This window comes from Colias philodice, chromosome 20 (assembly GCF_061535455.1).
Source record: "Colias philodice isolate Cphi_HAF_F1 chromosome 20, ilColPhil1 Martin Lab GWU primary, whole genome shotgun sequence".
NCBI classification, from domain to species: domain Eukaryota; kingdom Metazoa; phylum Arthropoda; class Insecta; order Lepidoptera; family Pieridae; genus Colias; species Colias philodice.
Genome location: NC_143105.1, coordinates 9,577,856 through 9,596,369, shown reverse-complemented (window position 1 = coordinate 9,596,369; position 18,514 = coordinate 9,577,856). Strand labels below are relative to the sequence as shown.

Here is an 18,514-nt window from a genome sequence, read left to right as displayed (position 1 = left end):
AGATCATTAATAAGTTTCAGTCAAAAATATTTTTCAACTCTTCAATCTTCGGCTGGCTAAGCAGAATATTTTTAAGTTTAAGCAAAGCAAAGGTAATCCTTGATAGCTTTAATGAATTTAAAGTTAATCAATACGGTGGTTTTAGACATTTTTTTTAAATAATCGATCGTTTTAAAGCAAGTTGCTGATCCTCTGCGTTAAAACAAAAATCTGTCCAAGCCCAAGTAACAACTTACATTAAAATTATCAAGCCATATCTATTCCAATTTCAGTAGCTTTTATATTATTTTATGGGTGACCTGTCTCAAATGAGTTTTGGCCATAACACATTAGCGCGTCTTCGGTTATGTCATGTTCAAATTTTTTGGTTCTAGGACATTCTATTAATACCACAATTAATACTATATTATAATTGAAGTTACGATATTAGAGAATTGAATTTCAATTGTAGAAATCACTGAGCCAACTCCAAAACTCCTACATACCTAACCTACATTCCCTTAAAAAACCCTTCAAGGTACAATAAAGTCGAGGGCAATTAAAGAGAGCACCAATTACCCACAATGGGCCCTACAGCTACAGGCTACCTGCCGCTTCCTTCCTAAAGCTATACATTACCATCGCATTCCTCACTTTTGACAGCTAAATGGCCATTCTGAGTTTTGACACCTTGGATAGGCTGGTGATCCACTGTGATGCTAGGATTTTTATATAGCTCTATAGAAATAAAGTTTGAATTTGAATGTGTACTTACTCACGTTAACGTTATTAAAATATTATATCTATTCGTAACATATTAATTATTATTATCCACTAAATGTTGTAATCCCTTTGGCAAATTAAATACTTTTCAAGCAATAAATACTGCTCTATCTTATGAGAAGTTAATAGTTATATTAAAGTAAAGTCGTTTGTAATTCATTACTTATAACGAAATGTTTAATTTTGAAACACAATCATTAAAAATATCCTTGAGTAAAATATCCTTCAAAAGATGGACACAGTAAATTATAAGCATCTATTCATATAAGTAGAATCTAAAAATATCACTTTTACATCCATATTTTTAAAAGCTTTAAAAGCTATGCAATCTAACATTACATCATGCATAGTCCATTGAATAAAAAGTTCTAGAGTGCGTGAGTTAGTAACGTAAGATGTTTCTTCGGAAACATGTCAAGAGTCCCTAGGTAATAAACATACTAAAACCCCGGGCCACTAGGAGGAGCCCCGGAGTGGGGGGAGGGGGGAAATGGGTCCATTTTTTCATTTTTCGCTTAAATCTCAAAAACGGTACATGTTAGAGAAAAACTTTCAAGGAAAAGTTGAAAGGCCATAAAATTATCTACAAGTTGTACCTGAATCATTTTTTCCTATATACTACCGTTTCTGAGTTATACGCAGTAAAACATGATTTTGGCTCAAACAATTTCCACATCAATCGATCAAAAAATATTTCTTTCTTCCAAAAAACTCAAATGTGCAACTTGTGACCGGTACTGATAGATTGCTCTTAATTAGGTCTATAATTGGTAAAATAAACACATTCCTCCATGGAAGCCTTTAGGAGGAATCGATTGTCAAAATATTATATTATGGTAGTTTGAGTTACTGAACTTGATCTTTTTATTTTTTTCTTCCAAAAAACTCAAAAGTGCAACTTGTGACCGGTACAGATAGATTGCTCATAACTGGGTCTATCATTGATAGAAATACCAAATTCCACCACGGAGGCGTTTACGGGGAATTGAATTTTATTAGGGTAGTTACGATACTTGAAGTTTTTATTTTTTTTCTCCAAAAAAACTCAAAAGTGCAACTTGTGACCGATACTGATAGATTGCTCTTAATTAGGTCTTAATAATTGGTAAAATAAACACATTCCTCCATGGAAGCCTTTAGGAGGAATCGATTGTCAAAATACTATATTAGGGTAGTTTGAGTTACTGAACTTGATCTTTTTATTTTTTTCTTCCAAAAAACTCAAAAGTGCAACTTGTGACCGGTACTGTTAGATTGCTCTTAATTAGGTCTATAATTGGTAAAATAAACACATTCCTCCATGGAAGCCTTTAGGAGGAATCGATTGTCAAAATACTATATTAGGGTAGTTTGAGTAACTGAACTTGATCTTTTTATTTTTTTTCTTCCAAAAAACTCAAAAGTGCAACTAGTGACCAGTACAGATAGATTGCTCATAATAAGGTCTATCATTGATAAAAATACTAGATTCCACCACGGATGCGTTTACGGGGAATTGAATTTTATTAGGGTAGATACGATACTTGAACTTTTTATTTTTTTTTTTCCAAAAAAACTCAAAAGTGCAACTTGTGACCGGTACCTATAGATTGCTCATAATTAGGTCTATCATTGATAAAAAAACCAGATTCCACCATGGAGGCGTTTAGGAGGTATTGAATTTTATTAGGGTAGTTACGATACATGAACTTTTTAACTAACTACCCTAATAAAATTCAATTCCCCGTAAACGCCTCCGTGGTGGAATCTGGTATTTTTATCAATGATAGACCTAATTATGATCAATCTATCTGTACCGGTCACAAGTTGCACTTTTGAGCTTTTTGGAAGAAAAAAAATAAAAAGTTCATGTATCGTAACTACCCTGATAAAATTCAATTCCCCGTAAACGCCTCCGTGGTGGAATCTGGTATTTTTAGCAATGATAGACCTAATTATGAGCAATCTATCTGTAACGGTCACAAGTTGCACTTTTGAGTTTTTTGGAAGAAAAAAATAAAAAGATCAAGTTCAGTAACTCAAACTGCCCTAATATAATATTTTGACAATCGATTCCTCCTAAAGGCTTCCATGGAGGAATGTGTTTATTTTACCAATTATAGACCTAATTAAGAGCAATCTATCAGTACTGGTCACAAGTTGCACATTTGAGTTTTTTGGAAGAAAGAAATATTTTTTGATCGATTGATGTGGAAATTGTTTGAGCCAAAATCATGTTTTACTGCGTATAACTCAGAAACGGTAGGATATAGGAAAAAATGATTCAGGTACAGCTTGTAGATAATTTTATGGCCTTTCAACTTTTCCTTGAAAGTTTTTCTCTAACATGTACCGTTTTTGAGATTTAAACGAAAAATGAAAAATTGGACCCATTTCCCCCCTCCCCCCACTCCGGGGCTCCTCCTAGTGGCCCGGGGTTTTAGTATGTTTATTACCTAGGGACTCTTGACATGTTTCCGAAGAAACATCTTACGTTACTAACTCACGCACTCTAGACCCCCCTTGGAGGGACTCATTCAATGGACTAGCACTACAACACATTCCTAAAGCATGCCCAAATATAGTTTAAAACGGATCATTCGAGGAGTTTCCATTTTAACTCGTAAAGTATTATATTGTGGGTATATTTTTGTAATTCCACGTGATTCCAATGTGAGCGACTTCAGCCGCCATGCTGTCTGCCATGACACTTTTTGTGACGCTTTTTCTTATTATTTTTATCTTATTTTTATAATGATACTTGATGATGTGTCACTAATGGTTTGTAGATGATACCTACTTTATGAAAATAAAAATTTGGAAAGAGACGGTTTGTGTTGTTTATGTTTAATGTTTATTCTGAAATTCAGTGACTTGTAAAGAGTTTAGCGGTTAGGTTAGATATTAGGTAATATTAGGTAACAGCTTTAGTTTTCATTTTCATAAACACAAAATCCTTACGACAAAATGAATTGACTTTTAAATAGGTAATCATCTTATTTCTAAAATGCACAGATTATCTCTGATTTCCATAATATAATACAACACTATCAAGAGCCATTTATTGAATTTAAAATTACATCAAAATCAATGAATCAGTAATCTATACATTTAAAGTAACACCCATTCAATATGGTGTAGGCAATAGTAAAATCTTATTAATTTCCGTCATTCACCAAAAACTACAATATCCGTTAGAGTTTCACCAAAAAAAGCACAGCGTCTCATTGACTTCATTGAACCAATATCGGAACTGTCACTTAAAGGTATTAATTCCTAAATTCAATAACAAAAAGCAAAAAATATCAAAAGACGCGTGCAGTCCATGTACCCAGTTTTCAAATACTAAATAGACCATGCTATTTTGTTTACTAGTTCTATAGCGATAAGGGCTATAATAGCGTGAAGTATTTATTATTGTAAAAACGAGTGTAGCTCATTGTATTTCCTTTGAAATTTTTCACAAAGCGGCCGGATATACCTCGGCTTATAAAAGTGACTTTGTGTTGTAAAGATCTGTTACAACGTAAGTGATTGTAGTTTTTGCGATAATAGTACATTTTGGACAATGCGTGCGTGTTTGCTGTTTTATTGCACGTAAAGTTAATAACTTTGAAGACGAGGGTTGGAATTGTGGACGGGAATTAGGTGAATTAAACTAATTTATGGGTGCTGGAGTAATTCTGATACCTTGAATTAGGTAAAAAGTATCGAATTTTGTACTGCAGTAACGTTTGGGAGTGAATATTTAGTAAACTGTTATAGTGCGTACTTAAATGCGTGAAATACCACTAAAGCACCAAATAATATAAATAAAAAATAAATTATTCTATACATTATGAGAAAATATAATAAAAATTTGATAAAAAGCTTTTTGATTAGGTATGTTGAGCGTGATTTGGAAATTGGATGCCTGACCTACTTGATTAGGTATCAGTTATCACTAGGGCATGCAGAACCGAGTCCGGTTCCAAGTTTCTGAAACCCGGTTCCAAATCGACCTCAGAACCGGGTAGAACCGGGTTACCCGGTTCTTTTATAATACCTCGAAAAAAATACGAAATTAAACAAAAGTAACTGTTAAAGTACCTGATGGGCCTTTTATTTTACGCGGCTTGTGTCTTATTTTATTAAATTAATAAAGAAACAAAATTTCAATACTTTATTATATTTATATTTATCAAAGTACCTTGTTATCATAATATCACATATAAACTTAAACCTTCAAAACCAGCCAAGTGCGAGTCGGACTCGCGCTCCGAGGGCTCCGAACAAACCTATTTTTCCTTTATCTGTATTATAAGACGTTACTGTTGCCAAATTTAAAGGCTCTGTGTTCATGAGAAGTACCGAATGTCGAAATTTACGAAAATTTTCAGCATTTACGGCTATATATTTTGATGCCTTGGCTTGTGAGTTTGACTTTTTCACAGCATCAAGGGACCGAAGACTTGAGTATTCGATATAAATTTCAGCTTGATACCAAAAACAAAAACATGACTGGATCATTATATGAAACAGTAAAATTAACAGCTTTTCAAATTCACGACAAATCTAATAAAAATATTTCAGTAGCCTAATTTTTGTCATTTTCGAAGCCTATTTTTTTTTTGGTAATGAATCCGTAGGAAACTAATAGCATCTAAGGTAAAACAACCAATCAGAGCCCCGCTTGAGGCGTGGCACGAAAATTCGCGTGAGTCTGACGTTGCCAGATAGAATAAATTCGCTAAAATAATGCAGCAAAATATAAATAAAACTTTATAATTTAATATTTTGGTCGGAACCGGGAGAACCGGGTTTCATACTATTCAGACCCGGTTCTCAAGATCATCAAAAAACCCGGGTTTACCCGGGTTTTTCGGAACCGGGTAAACCCGGGTGCATGCCCTAGTTATCACATAGGATATGCAGTTTCATTTTTTTGCTGACATTTTAAGATAAACAAATAGTAGAATATTTTTACTTTCTCATAATTAATATCTTTGTGTAAACAAATTTTTAGATTCCACATCAACTTGAGGAAATATCAAAAAGTAAAGTAAATGATTTGAGTGACAGACAGACGGACTGTGTGACAAGTCGATCCTATCACAACACAGATATTGTTACATCTGTTTATTTTGTCAACATTCCCTTATTAGTCTTCCTTATTTCCTAACAAGATGTTATTTGTGGCTATAAGTGCCCCCCCGCCCCCTGTTTTAGAGTATAATATTATATTATCTGTGATTTTACCCCTTAAAATAGTAGGTAGTTTAAGTCAAAAGGGCTTTAGGGCTGATTTTTCAATCCGTCGTTATTCGTCGTTATTCGTCGAATAAAGTATTACACGATAATATTAAAATGTAACGTAAACTGTCAAATACGGGCAATTAGAATACGTTTTAAAATGGTAGTTAAATGTTATCAATCCGAATGGTGAAAAACGCTAAATTTAATTGAGTAAGTATCCTTATTTCTACTTCAAATATTTTTGATAATACAGTTTTTTAATTTTAAATCTTATCTTCTTTATCTTATATATAAAAATGAATCGCAAAATGTGTTGGTAAGCGCATAACTCGAGAACGGCTGAACCGATTTCGATAATTCTTTTTTTATTATATTCCTTGAAGTACGAGGATGGTTCTTATGTAGAGAAAACGTAAACATGTACCACGGGCGAAGCCGGGGCGGACCGCTAGTATTTAAATAAATTAGTTACAATTCCCACAATTTATTTTATTACGCGCTCCTGACTCTACAATCTACATTATATATATATCAAATTTGTATAGTAATATATCCCCTAATTTAAATTTTTCTTGTAATTACATAACAAAATACTACATGTTATAACACTTATGTGTAGTAGCAACCTATTAAATTATACAAGATTTAAATATCTAGTACATATTCATAAAAAGTAGGTATCTCCGTAATTAAAACGAAAACTAAACAATAGTACAACGCTTAACAACCGTGGCTAATGACTGACCACAGAAATAATAATAAAAAAACATCTTTATATCGAGCCTTCAATACACTCGGCTCCAACTTTTACCATTTAATATACCGCCACAAAAGGCTGTGGTACCTCTTTTATTTATTGGAGATCCGTAGCGAGTGACAAAACCCGCATGATGTTGTAAACGTTAATCTTAATCTTAATCTTAATCTTAATCTTAATCTTAATCTTTCTTAATACTATTATAAAGGCGAAAGTTTGTATGGATGTATGGATGTATGGATGTATGGATGTATGGATGTATGGATGTTTGTTACTCTTTCACGTAAAAACTACTGAACCGATTACAATGAAATTTAGCACACATATAGAGGGTAACTTGGATTAACACATAGGATAGGTTTTATCCCGGAAATCCCACGGGAACGGGAACTATGCGGGTTTTCCTTTGAAAACGCGGGCGAAGCCGCGGGCGGAAATCTAGTCAGAATATAAATATGTATTGTAATGCATATTTACAGATAGAAAAGAATGAGATGAAGTAATAATAATATTTGTTGGATTAAAGTAAGATTAAATTTTATTATAACAGCTTCTTCCCACGGTTTCTTTCGCGTGGTAGGTATTTACTTACATGAAACAGGTAGGTATACTGTATCACTCGCGGCTGTAGATCGTGAGATGATGAGATGATGATGTGATAGGTATGATAAGGATGAGGATTACCTCCTCATCCTTACGATCTCCTGTAGGTAGCTGTAGCTTATCCAGACTAACGCATTTGTTCCAAATTTACTAAATTCGATTATACTTTTATCGGGAGCACATTATAAACATCCATCCATCACAAATTACAGTAATAGTAAGATATGTAGAATATTCTATTAAATATTTCAGTGTTCATTATATTTAACTAGTTTAACGCCCGCGGCTTCGCCCGCGCAGTCAAAGAAAAACCCGCATAGTTCCCGTTCCCGTGGGATTTCCGGGATTGCGTCATTTTCTCGGGATAAAAAGTAATCTATGTCCTTTCTCGGGTATCAAAATATATCCATACCAAATTTCATGAAAATTGGTTCAGTAGTTTAGGCGTGATTGAGTAACAGACAGACAGACAGAGTTACTTTCGCATTTATAATATTAGTATGGATTATGTACAACTTAATAGAAATCTTTCATTTGTAACATATTTTACCAATATATTTTCTAATAATTTCCTACGCAACCCAGTCCAATTCTACCGATTCTGCCAACACCAGTAGCCGACAATGCCGCTCATTTATCAGGCTCGGCTTATACTCTTGCTCTCTTTGGACTCGAACCGGCTACCTGTTTCCACGCGCTCACTAAATTAATGACTCCACACTTTATTTCGGGTTCCACTATTTTGCTAACACGTTAGTACCTACGTGTAAATCTAAGCATTTTACATTTTTTTTTTCGAAAATTGCGCTCACGGAGGTGTGTGAAAGGTAATCTTAATGTTTATAATACACCTATTAGGAATGCAGTATACTTTTTTAAAATTTAGTAAAAATTTAGTAAAATTTAGTATTTTATGAACTAGCTCACTTTGTTACAGAGAAATAAAGATAGAGAATTGTTATTTAGTTATTCAAAATATATTGGATGACAAATTCTTGCAACAACACAGTGAAAAAATAAGTGGCATTATCGCATAGTGGAGTCTTTGAAATTAATAAGTACAAAAAGAGGTTTTTAAGTGAATTATACAGTTTTGCAGTTCATGATATTATTGAAAATAATCCGTGAGTGCGGGGAATAACTTAACGCCTCCCGGGCCGAGGATACTCGTGCTTAATCCTAAAGGAAGGCTTACATGACGAATAATTTTAGTTGAACGAAATGTTTTCTATACTAATAATATTATAAAGAGAAAAAGGTTTGTAATTATGTATGTATGTATGGTTTTCACGCATAAACTACTGGACCGATTTCAATGAAATTTAGCACACATATAGAGGGTAACTTGGATTAACACATAGGCTAGGTTTTATCCCGGAAATCCCACGGGAACGGTAGATACCTACGCAGGTTTTTCTTTTAAAACGCGGGCGAAGCCGTGGGCGGAAAGCTAGTTTTAAGATAAAAACGAGAATAATAAAAAGATCAATTGTTTGTATTTGTTTGTTTGAAAGATAAAATGTAAATTAATTTTTATTTTGATGTGTTTAAGAGAGACCCATAGTTACGTGTATAAATAACTCAAATATAAAATCATCACATAATGTAACATATTTAAATCGACCGCATGTAACCGCGTCCACCATCTCAAGCAGTTAGCGACACTTGGAGTAAACAAATATATATATTTAATAAGTTTTTATAGCCGTAATCTGGACATAATTTACGTTATAATCAGATCAGTGATAATATATAAACACGTCGCTATATCATTCCGTCTGTGCGTTTTGTTTGACGTTAAATTGGTCGTTTATTTTCTTCGTAAATATTAATGGGACTTTATTACTTTATATTTGTTGTGGAAACTTAACTTTAACTGACGGGAAGTTTTATATGAGCATTTTGAAGCATGTTATTATTGTTTTTGGTACTCATTCTTCCTTTTTTCACTACCAAAATCCAAAAATTAATCAATCGTCTATCTTAATTAATACATAGGTAGTTAATTTTCTCTAAGTAAATAGAAAACGAATAGCCATAGTTGAATAAATAAAAAGATATCTTCGCATTCGTTTAATTGAAGGCAAATAGAATAAAAACTCTCTAGAAAGTAGATACATTTAAATTTTAAACCAATATACAGCTTCTACCAGCTTTATTAAAACTCACAATGGTACCATTATAATTCCTAAAATAGGTAATATTTAGCACAAAACGTGTGACATCCACATTCCATCCAAGCGAATACGCATCCACCATACAGAGATCACGTCTCTAAGCCGATTATCTGAAATCGACACTTTTCATGCCCTTCTAAACATACAGAACAAAATAAATATTACATGCTTACCTTAGAACCTTATTACTATAGTAATAAGGTATATTTTTCCATGATTGGATGATGGGTTCAATTTGTAACGTAATAATACAAATTTTAGTACAAATAATGTGATTTGATACAAATGCCGTGAGATTGACGTTTTGGGATAGTAAATGCGTTTATGGGTGTCGAATATTGATTTTGTATACAGGCGTTAATAGGTAATATTAAGTGATGTTAATCTGTCACTGATCTCTACTTATAACTGCCAAGTTGTAGGTACCTTCGGGTCATGGCTGGACCGATTTTAATGAATTTATAAAAAATTATATAGGAACTAACCACAAAATATGTAACTTTTCGTACCTATCTAATATAAATAATAACGAGGATTAGGTATAAGGATAGATACTCATTCATAGTTGATATTACTCCACGTGGCTAATAAAAAATAATTTAGCCTTATGGCCTTATTTCAATATTTTAAAGGTGTTTTCGCTACGTAATTCCAGAAACGCGTAATAAATTTCGCACACCTTCAATCAAAGCCATAGAATATCAACAATGGTTATTGGTTACATCTGCCGGGTCGCCGGTTCGATGCCCGCTGACAAATTGTGACTAATAACCAATGTCACGGGCTATTTAACAAACATCTGGGAGTTTAAAGCGTTTGCCAATTCGTTCGGAAATCATTTTAGTGGAGTTTTATTGAGCTAATCATTGCTGTTTTATGGTGTGTAAGAATTATTGGCTATCTACTAGATAGCCGATAATTATGTTATTATTATTATTTTAAATACGTCCCTTAGCACCCAATAATTCTTACACACCATAAAACAGCAATCATTAGCTATCTAGTCTATTCAACGAATATTATTGTCTGGAGCTGTACGACTCTTTGATTGTGTACCTACGTTACTTATTTTATCTCTCTAGGTCTAGATTAAAGAGAGCTAAGACAACAACGTGTTCAAAAATACCTACCTATATTTTGAAAACGTAATAATATTCAACAGTCCAAATGCATATCATATTATCTGTAACATTATATTATTAGGTACCTAGTACCTACTTAGGGGTAGTATGTAGGTGCTAAATAAATACTGTGTTATTTCCCTTCCTAGAAATAATAAATTTGTGATTGCTAGTATTATACTTACATAATAATATTATGTATTATAATCAAAGAACCCTAGATGTTTTTAAACCTCAATCAAAAATCTTCTAAAATTACCTTTAGGGCCGATTTTTCAATGCTTGGATAAAACTTATTAGTCGAATAATGTATTTAAAACTATCATTTTAAAAACGTATTCTAATTGCCCGTATTTGACAGTTTACGTGACATTTTAATATTATCGTGTACCTTATACATACTTTATTGGACGGATAAGTTTTATCCAAGCATTGAAAAATCGGCCCTTAGAGTTAGAACTAAAATGGCTAAAACCAAACAGTTACATTCTTATTTACACTAAACGTTAGTAAGTCCAGCCTCCTAATGAAGATAGCTGGCTTATTTATAGCGTGTAATTTCCAGCCCCTAGGGTCGGCGGGACCCTTGGCCGGCGATTAGCGAGGTCACTTACACTTACACTGGAATAACAACCAAAAGTAGGTATAGCGGTTTTCAGCTAATGTGAACGGGATTGTGTTCGTTAAGATTTTATTTAAGTACCTACTTGTAGGTATATGTTTTTTATTGGTACCTATGCTTCTAAGGAATATTATGCTACACATAATGACATAAGTGTAGACCGTATGTGGGTGTACTGTTTATAATTAGATAGGTATAATGAAGTAGGTAAATACAATACATAACATCTAAGAAGATAGTTCGTAACTTTGATAAATAGATACCTAATTGAGCTCCTATAGGTGTTTTCGAGGTTTGTTGTTTCATATTTTTTGTCTTCGACATCGACTAATGTAAACAGTCAAATAATCTATATTCTTGCAACAAATTATTTACAAACCTAACGATTAAAAAATGGTCCGGGAGCCAGCAGCAGATTTTATGACCAAGTTCCTCTCAAGCGGTAATTAGTAAAATGCATCAAAGTATAGTATTATGAAGCCTCGTGAACGTCAGCTGGAGCTCGGTTGGGGGGAAGAGCGGTTGTAGCCTCCCGTATCAGCTGACGGTTTTTCCACCAAGATACAGCCAGCTGACATATATATTTATCCACAGTTACATATAAGCTATCATCAGGTAAATTTTTGTTTGAGAGGAAATAACGGAAAATAAATTTTTCTTTAAATTTAACTTTCATGTTCGAGACACCAGCTGACGTATAATACACCATGTTGTAACCAGCTGACTATTTTTTTTCGTTGAGATATTGGGTTAGCTACAATTTGACAAATTTTTAGCTGAGAGGAAATGAATGAATGAATGTATTTTTTTTCCTATGTGCGTGGGAGGCTACAACCGCTCACCCCCCCAACCGAGCGCCAGCTGACGTTCACGAGGCTTTATAATACTATACTCTCATGCGTCTGACGAATTATCTCTTGAGAGGAAATAATGAACCAAATTTGCACCTGGCTCCCTAACCAAAACCAACATCTCACTTTCCAGAGAAAATATAATGTGGTAAAATATCAAGGTTCCAATGCATCATTAATATTAACAAAAAAATATTTAAAAATCCGTTATAAATCTAACAGACTGTTTTTATTAAACTTGTAATATTCAGTCTTTGAAAAATATATTCTCCATCCATAACTTCGTATAAAAATATTTGTATATTTTTGGCTGCTAACGCCATCTATGACAAATCCTGCGAAATAACTCAACAGTTCAAAAAGTCATTTCCACAAAATGTCACTCTCACGTAGTTATTGAAGTATCTCATAGATGGCGCTAAAATTACGTTTAAGAAAGATAGATGGCGCTTTTATCAAATATATTTTTGCTTCAATAATCAAATTTTACTGGATGGAGATAGAATATTCTATTTTTAGAATGAATTTTTCAAGAAATGGATTCATATTGGTTTTTCACCTTGATTTTGCCGTGATTGTGATTGTCATTAATTTAACAGCGTGTATTTTTTTTATTATCTGTCCCGCGCTTTAAAAGTAGACAAAGCCGCGGGAAATAGGAAAGTATTTCTAAAGCTCACGTGTTATTCTGGTACATTAGCTATATCACTGCTATTAAGCAGCATCAAAATCCGTTCAGTAACTTTTCCCATGATCAGATAACAGACTACAAACATTAAATAAATATCCACGTTAGGAAATAGGATAGAATAAAACCAATTAATATTTGATTCGAACACTTTTTGGGAAACATTTTTATTACGGAAAAATATGAGTGTTAATATTCTGTATTCTTCTTTACATAGAAATGTGTTGGTAAGTAATAAAAGACATGTTGATATATGAAAAACTATTTTATTTCTCATCCCCACTATCTATACACTAAGGGTCAGCTCACACCGAGACGCGACGCGGCGCGACGCTGCGCGCACATTTTTCATAGAGCGACTCAGAATATACTTTATTCACTACACGAAAAGATACACATTGCTACGCCGCGAGGCACCTCGAGGCGCAGCGCTGCGTGGTGCAACGTAATCTGAATTCTCACAATGTAATGTGTATCTTTTCGTGTAGTGAATAAAGTATATTCTGAGTCGCTCTATGAAAAAAGTGCGCGCAGCGTCGCGCCGCGTCGCGTCTCGGTGTGAGCTGACCCTAACGCTACATTGATACGTCAAACAAACGCCAAAATACATTCTCTAATAAATAAAATTTACAATTTCGATCTTATTGTATAGGAAGCTTATTGTTAATTGTTTTATTTCACTAATATGGGCAAATTTAGTGTAACAGATTGAAATAAATAACCTACCTATATGAAGATTATTCAATTATAATCAAAAATAATACTTTATTTTGAAATAAGTCACATTGCATCAACATTGCATAGATTTTTATAAATACATAATATATATTATGTAAGTACTTATAGGTAGAGATTGTCTAATCTAAAAATGAACGCCCCTCCACTGTGTTTACGCTCACATTCAAAGTACGTGTATAGACGCAATACACACAAATTGGTCTGCCTCATTGGTCGTTCAGTCCTCCAGTCCCGTCCATGCCCGAACGACAGGACCAGTTGGCCAACTAGTGCATAAATGACGCGATGCACGACAGAACGGACGCATGGGAACGGACGTGTCATTCCGTACATAGCGCGCTCTCCCCGCCATACAATGCTAGGCACCTGAACTGATCGCCCGATTAGTTGACAAATGAGTGCGCGAGTGTCAAAGTTTGCAGTAGAATCGACGCGCGCACACATATAAAGTGGTTCAATAATAATTATTTGTCCTCACACATTGAATCAATTAAGTTTAGTGGAGGGGCGTTCATTTTTAGATTAGACAATCTATACCTACTTATTTGCGGTAAAAAACATAGTTTAAGTGAAATATTCTATAGTAAGTAGGTATACCTAACACCAATCTTTAGGTACATCATGAAAATATTTTTACAAAAACATGATTTTCTGCCCAAATACGTGAAATAAAACACACAGATAACTTAATGCCGAGTATTACAAAAGCTGTGTTCAGAACTATCTCGATATAGCTGTAAGTAATTTATTTTACAATTATATAAAATTCCCAAAAACTCATGGATTCAAGAGGCTTAGGTAAATGCGAGGATTTAGTTTCGTCGAGCGGTGGGAAGCAAAGAAAACTGTAATTATTAGATAGATAATTTATACGTGTAGTTTTCGATTGGATCATTTTTTAATATAAAAATATAAAATGGAAATTTTTTATTCAAAGCATGTTTTAGTTAAGTATATTGTTTAACCAAATTTTATCACTAATTTAAAACACGTATAACAAAAAATAATATTCGAAGCTTTATCTAAATTGAACTATCAGACAACAGAATCAGACAACAAAAAATATAATAAATCTAGGGCTAGACGTACAAATTATCTATTAATTTATTAAACAAAATGATTTTTAGAACAGGACGGAAATGCCTAAAAAGGGTTGCCATTAGAAATAATTTTGATTGTTATTTTTATAGTGACATTGTAACATCGACTAGAAATGAAATACACGAGTATATTATTTTATAAGATGATAATGATTACAATAGATCGATTTTATTGCACATTCTGTAATAACTTTAAAGCGCTTATAATACATACATATTTATAAAAAATCTGGTTGGCACAACAATTTTAAAGAAGAATTACCTTTAATATATAATATTATGAGGATGCGACAAATTTGTATTATATTTTTTCTGTTTGTATAATTATTTCTATATTTTCTAAATGCTTTTCTGCGTGATTTCAAAACTAAATAATTTGTTTCTTAAATAATTTCCCAAAACATACGGTTAGGTAACAAAAGCAAAAGCAATGTATATAATAACATACAAACACTAACATTAGGTACTTAAGATTTGAGACATTATTACCCTTTTTCCGAAAAATTTACAATCTTAGACAATTTTTAATTTTGAGACTCGTTTTGAACTTTGAAGACATGGTATATTCTATGGGCAGAAAAGAAATACAACGATAGAAGAAAAACAAAAGATTGCAAAGGTACCCATCATGTCTTCAAATTATCAGATCATAAACAAACAATTATATTGTACTTTTTCACACATTTTGCGATCTCTGGCTTATACCAAAAAAAAAATACAATCAGATAGACTTAAAACTAAAAAATAATATAATACTGCTTACTGACTGTTATTTATATAATAATATAATCTATCTAATCGTATACAGATTAACAAGGCATAATAATTAATAATAGTCTAATTGCATGTTTTACTGCATCGTGTCTGTTGCCTTGAGAACGACCCTGATTTTATATCGCCTTTTTAGACTAGAGTAGATAATTTTTGAAACAAAAAAAAATCGCAGTCGGATGAAACCCATTAGAAAAGGAGGGGAATATGATAAAAATGTAAGGAAAAATAAATTACGGTCAATCCGAGTTCGGGAAGCGGGAGGGGGGAGCTTTTAAGAGAAAAAAATGGTTTCTCTCGATTTCCGACAAAACTACAAGTCCTATAGAAAAAAGTTCAATGGCAAAGTTGTAGGTAATTAAAAGTTCTACAACTTTTGCATTCACAATTTTTTCACATAACCTAAAAATTTAGGTGAAAAATTCAAAAAACCATGTTTTTGGTCTTTTATTTCTATCTACTTCAAAATTTATTTTTTTTCTACGAAATTTGGTGGAAACTTACTTTATTATGTCCCAAATACACTGTAATTTATTTGATTGAAAATATTTATTTTTTCGCCTTATTTTGAATTAATACCAAAAAAACAACCTAATTTTCAATCGAAAAGTCACCCGTCAAAATATCAGCTTTTTTCAAAAACTTGGGGTGCCTTTTATTCATTGAAATCTCTACTTTCATATGGTGTAAAAAAAATAAACACCACCATAGTAAATGTTCTCAGGAAATGCATACAAACAGTCTGAAAATTAGCTTTTACTAAATCAGGCACACTTCTCGAACTACCTGAAATGTTTTTATCGACATCATTTTGCTTTTGAATATGCTGTAAAATATTAAACTTAGAACAGATAATTATTTTTCTTTTGAAATATTACCGAAAAGCCGATACAAGAGAAGATATAGAGTTCAAGAATTGTGCCTGATTTAGTAAAAGCTAATTTTCAGACTGTTTGTGTGCATTTCCTGAGAACATTTACTATGGTGGTGTTTATTTTTTTTTACACCATATGAAAGTAGAGATTTCAATGAATAAAAGGCACCCCAAGTTTTTGAAAAAAGCTGATATTTTGACGGGTGACTTTTCGATTGAAAATTAGGTTGTTTTTTTGGTATTAATTCAAAATAAGGCGAAAAAATAAATATTTTCAATCAAATAAATAACAGTGTATTTGGGACATAATAAAGTAAGTTTCCACCAAATTTCGTAGAAAAAAAAATAAATTTTGAAGTAGATAGAAATAAAAGACCAAAAACTTGGTTTTTTGAATTTTTCACCTAAATTTTTAGGTTATGTGAAAAAATTGTGAATGCAAAAGTTGTAGAACTTTTAATTACCTACAACTTTGCCATTGAACTTTTTTCTATAGGACTTGTAGTTTTGTCGGAAATCGAGAGAAACCATTTTTTCCTCTTAAAAGCTCCCCCCTACCGCTTCCCGAACTCGGATTGACCGTAATTTATTTTTCCTTACATTTTTATCATATTCCCCTCCTTTTCTAATGGGTTTCATCCGACTGCGATTTTTTTTATCTTTTCACTATTTTCAAAGGCTTCTACCCCAGTCTATTTGAACAAATGCCATATAATATAATATATTAAAATAAAAAGGAAAAAGATATGACTGACTGACTTATCGATGTACATCATAAACTACAACTATGAAAAACATATCATTTAAACCAGTCATTTTTTGCATAGTCATAGACTGTGACACAAAAAAAAGGTTCGATTTAGTTTGTAAAAAAGTTAGTTCAGTTAGGTTACTTACACAATATTTTATTAATATCAAATACTAAGGCTAAAAACACAGATTACCTATTTACCTAGGCAAGTAATTTTCGGGTAAGTACCTATATCGTATTATGATAAGAAACGATTAAAAATACTAAAACAAATCTCTATGCAATCAATTCAAGGCTGTCCTGCAGCTCTATATAATTCAACTGATTGATGTTTTCCATCCTTTAGACCTGTTTTTAAATGTTCTTTGGTAAGTTTTAACAGAAAAATTCTGATACTCTCTCGAGATTTGGCATTGCATAGGTATAAAAATCATATCTTGGAAGGGTTCATAATCATATTAATTTTAAAGGACGGATTTCTAATTTTATAGAACAAAGCCAAAATTTTAAATTTTAAATTCCTTGTTATTGTACAATTCAGTATTTTTTTCAACACAAATATTTTTAGGAAAATCTATAAATAACTTGAGACCTGACATTTTTATATAACTAGTCAGTTTTAAAATACATTGAATAGTAATACTTGTATTCGGTATATCCAGAGATCGCATCCAACAATTGAATCTATTACATCTCAACATCTCTACTCAAGGCGTCTAGTTTCATCTCGTCCTGAGGGTTAAAACTCTTCACCGAAACTCCCATCTCCGACAGATCTGTGCTCGACAGCTTATTCGTTATTTTAGTTATTGATATCCTACTTTCTATGTCGTTAGCGTCACATATCGTTTCTAGAACTACCCCCTTTTCTACTCTCCTAGGTTTTGGCAGTACGTTTTGAGTGGGTTTCGTTTTTAACTTCTCACTAAGTATCTTATTGCAATTCTTCTTTGACATGTCGAGAGCGAGCGGGTCTTCTCTGTCTTCTTTCTTGTCTTCTAGAGGTTTGTTCTGCTGCTTCATCTCTGCTACTTCTGCATTTGACACGTTGTCCTTCTTCTTCCATTTCGTTCGTCTGTTCTGGAACCAGATTTTCACCTGGAATAGAGAAATGAATGATTTAGTAATGTTTAATGTAGGACTCAGATTTGTTAGGTTCTTTAGCATAATTAAAATAGATTTGCAAATTTGCAGAATAGATAGAAAATTATATATCCATACTAATATTATAAATGTGAAAGTTACTCTGTCTGTCTGTTACTCAATCACGCCTAAACTACTGAACCAATTTGCATGAAATTTGGTATGGAGATATTTTGATACCCGAGAAAGGACATAGGCTACCTTTTATTGCGAAATATGTACCACGGGCGAAGCCGGGGCGGACCTCTAGTTTCTAATAGAATGTAATAAGGGTAAGTACCTATTTGTTTTAAGAATAAGTATCTAATATTTCTGAAGTCAATTTTAATTAAGATGTAAGTA

The 18,514-nt window shown here is 32.8% G+C and overlaps 1 protein-coding gene across 1 annotated transcript in view; it reads right to left on the bottom strand.

Moving 5' to 3' along the window:
• Nucleotides 1-14,068: 14,068 nt before the first annotated feature.
• LOC149479659 (uncharacterized) overlaps nucleotides 14,069-18,514 on the bottom strand; it is a 56,950-nt gene continuing 52,504 nt past the window's right edge. Inside the window, exons 4-5 of the mRNA XM_089708095.1 lie at nucleotides 16,981-18,127; nucleotides 14,069-15,541 (exon numbers count right to left, since the gene is read on the bottom strand). Coding sequence (XP_089564221.1) covers nucleotides 17,717-18,127 — 411 coding nt within the window. The 3' untranslated portion in view covers nucleotides 14,069-15,541; nucleotides 16,981-17,716. The remainder of the gene's footprint in view (nucleotides 15,542-16,980; nucleotides 18,128-18,514) is intronic.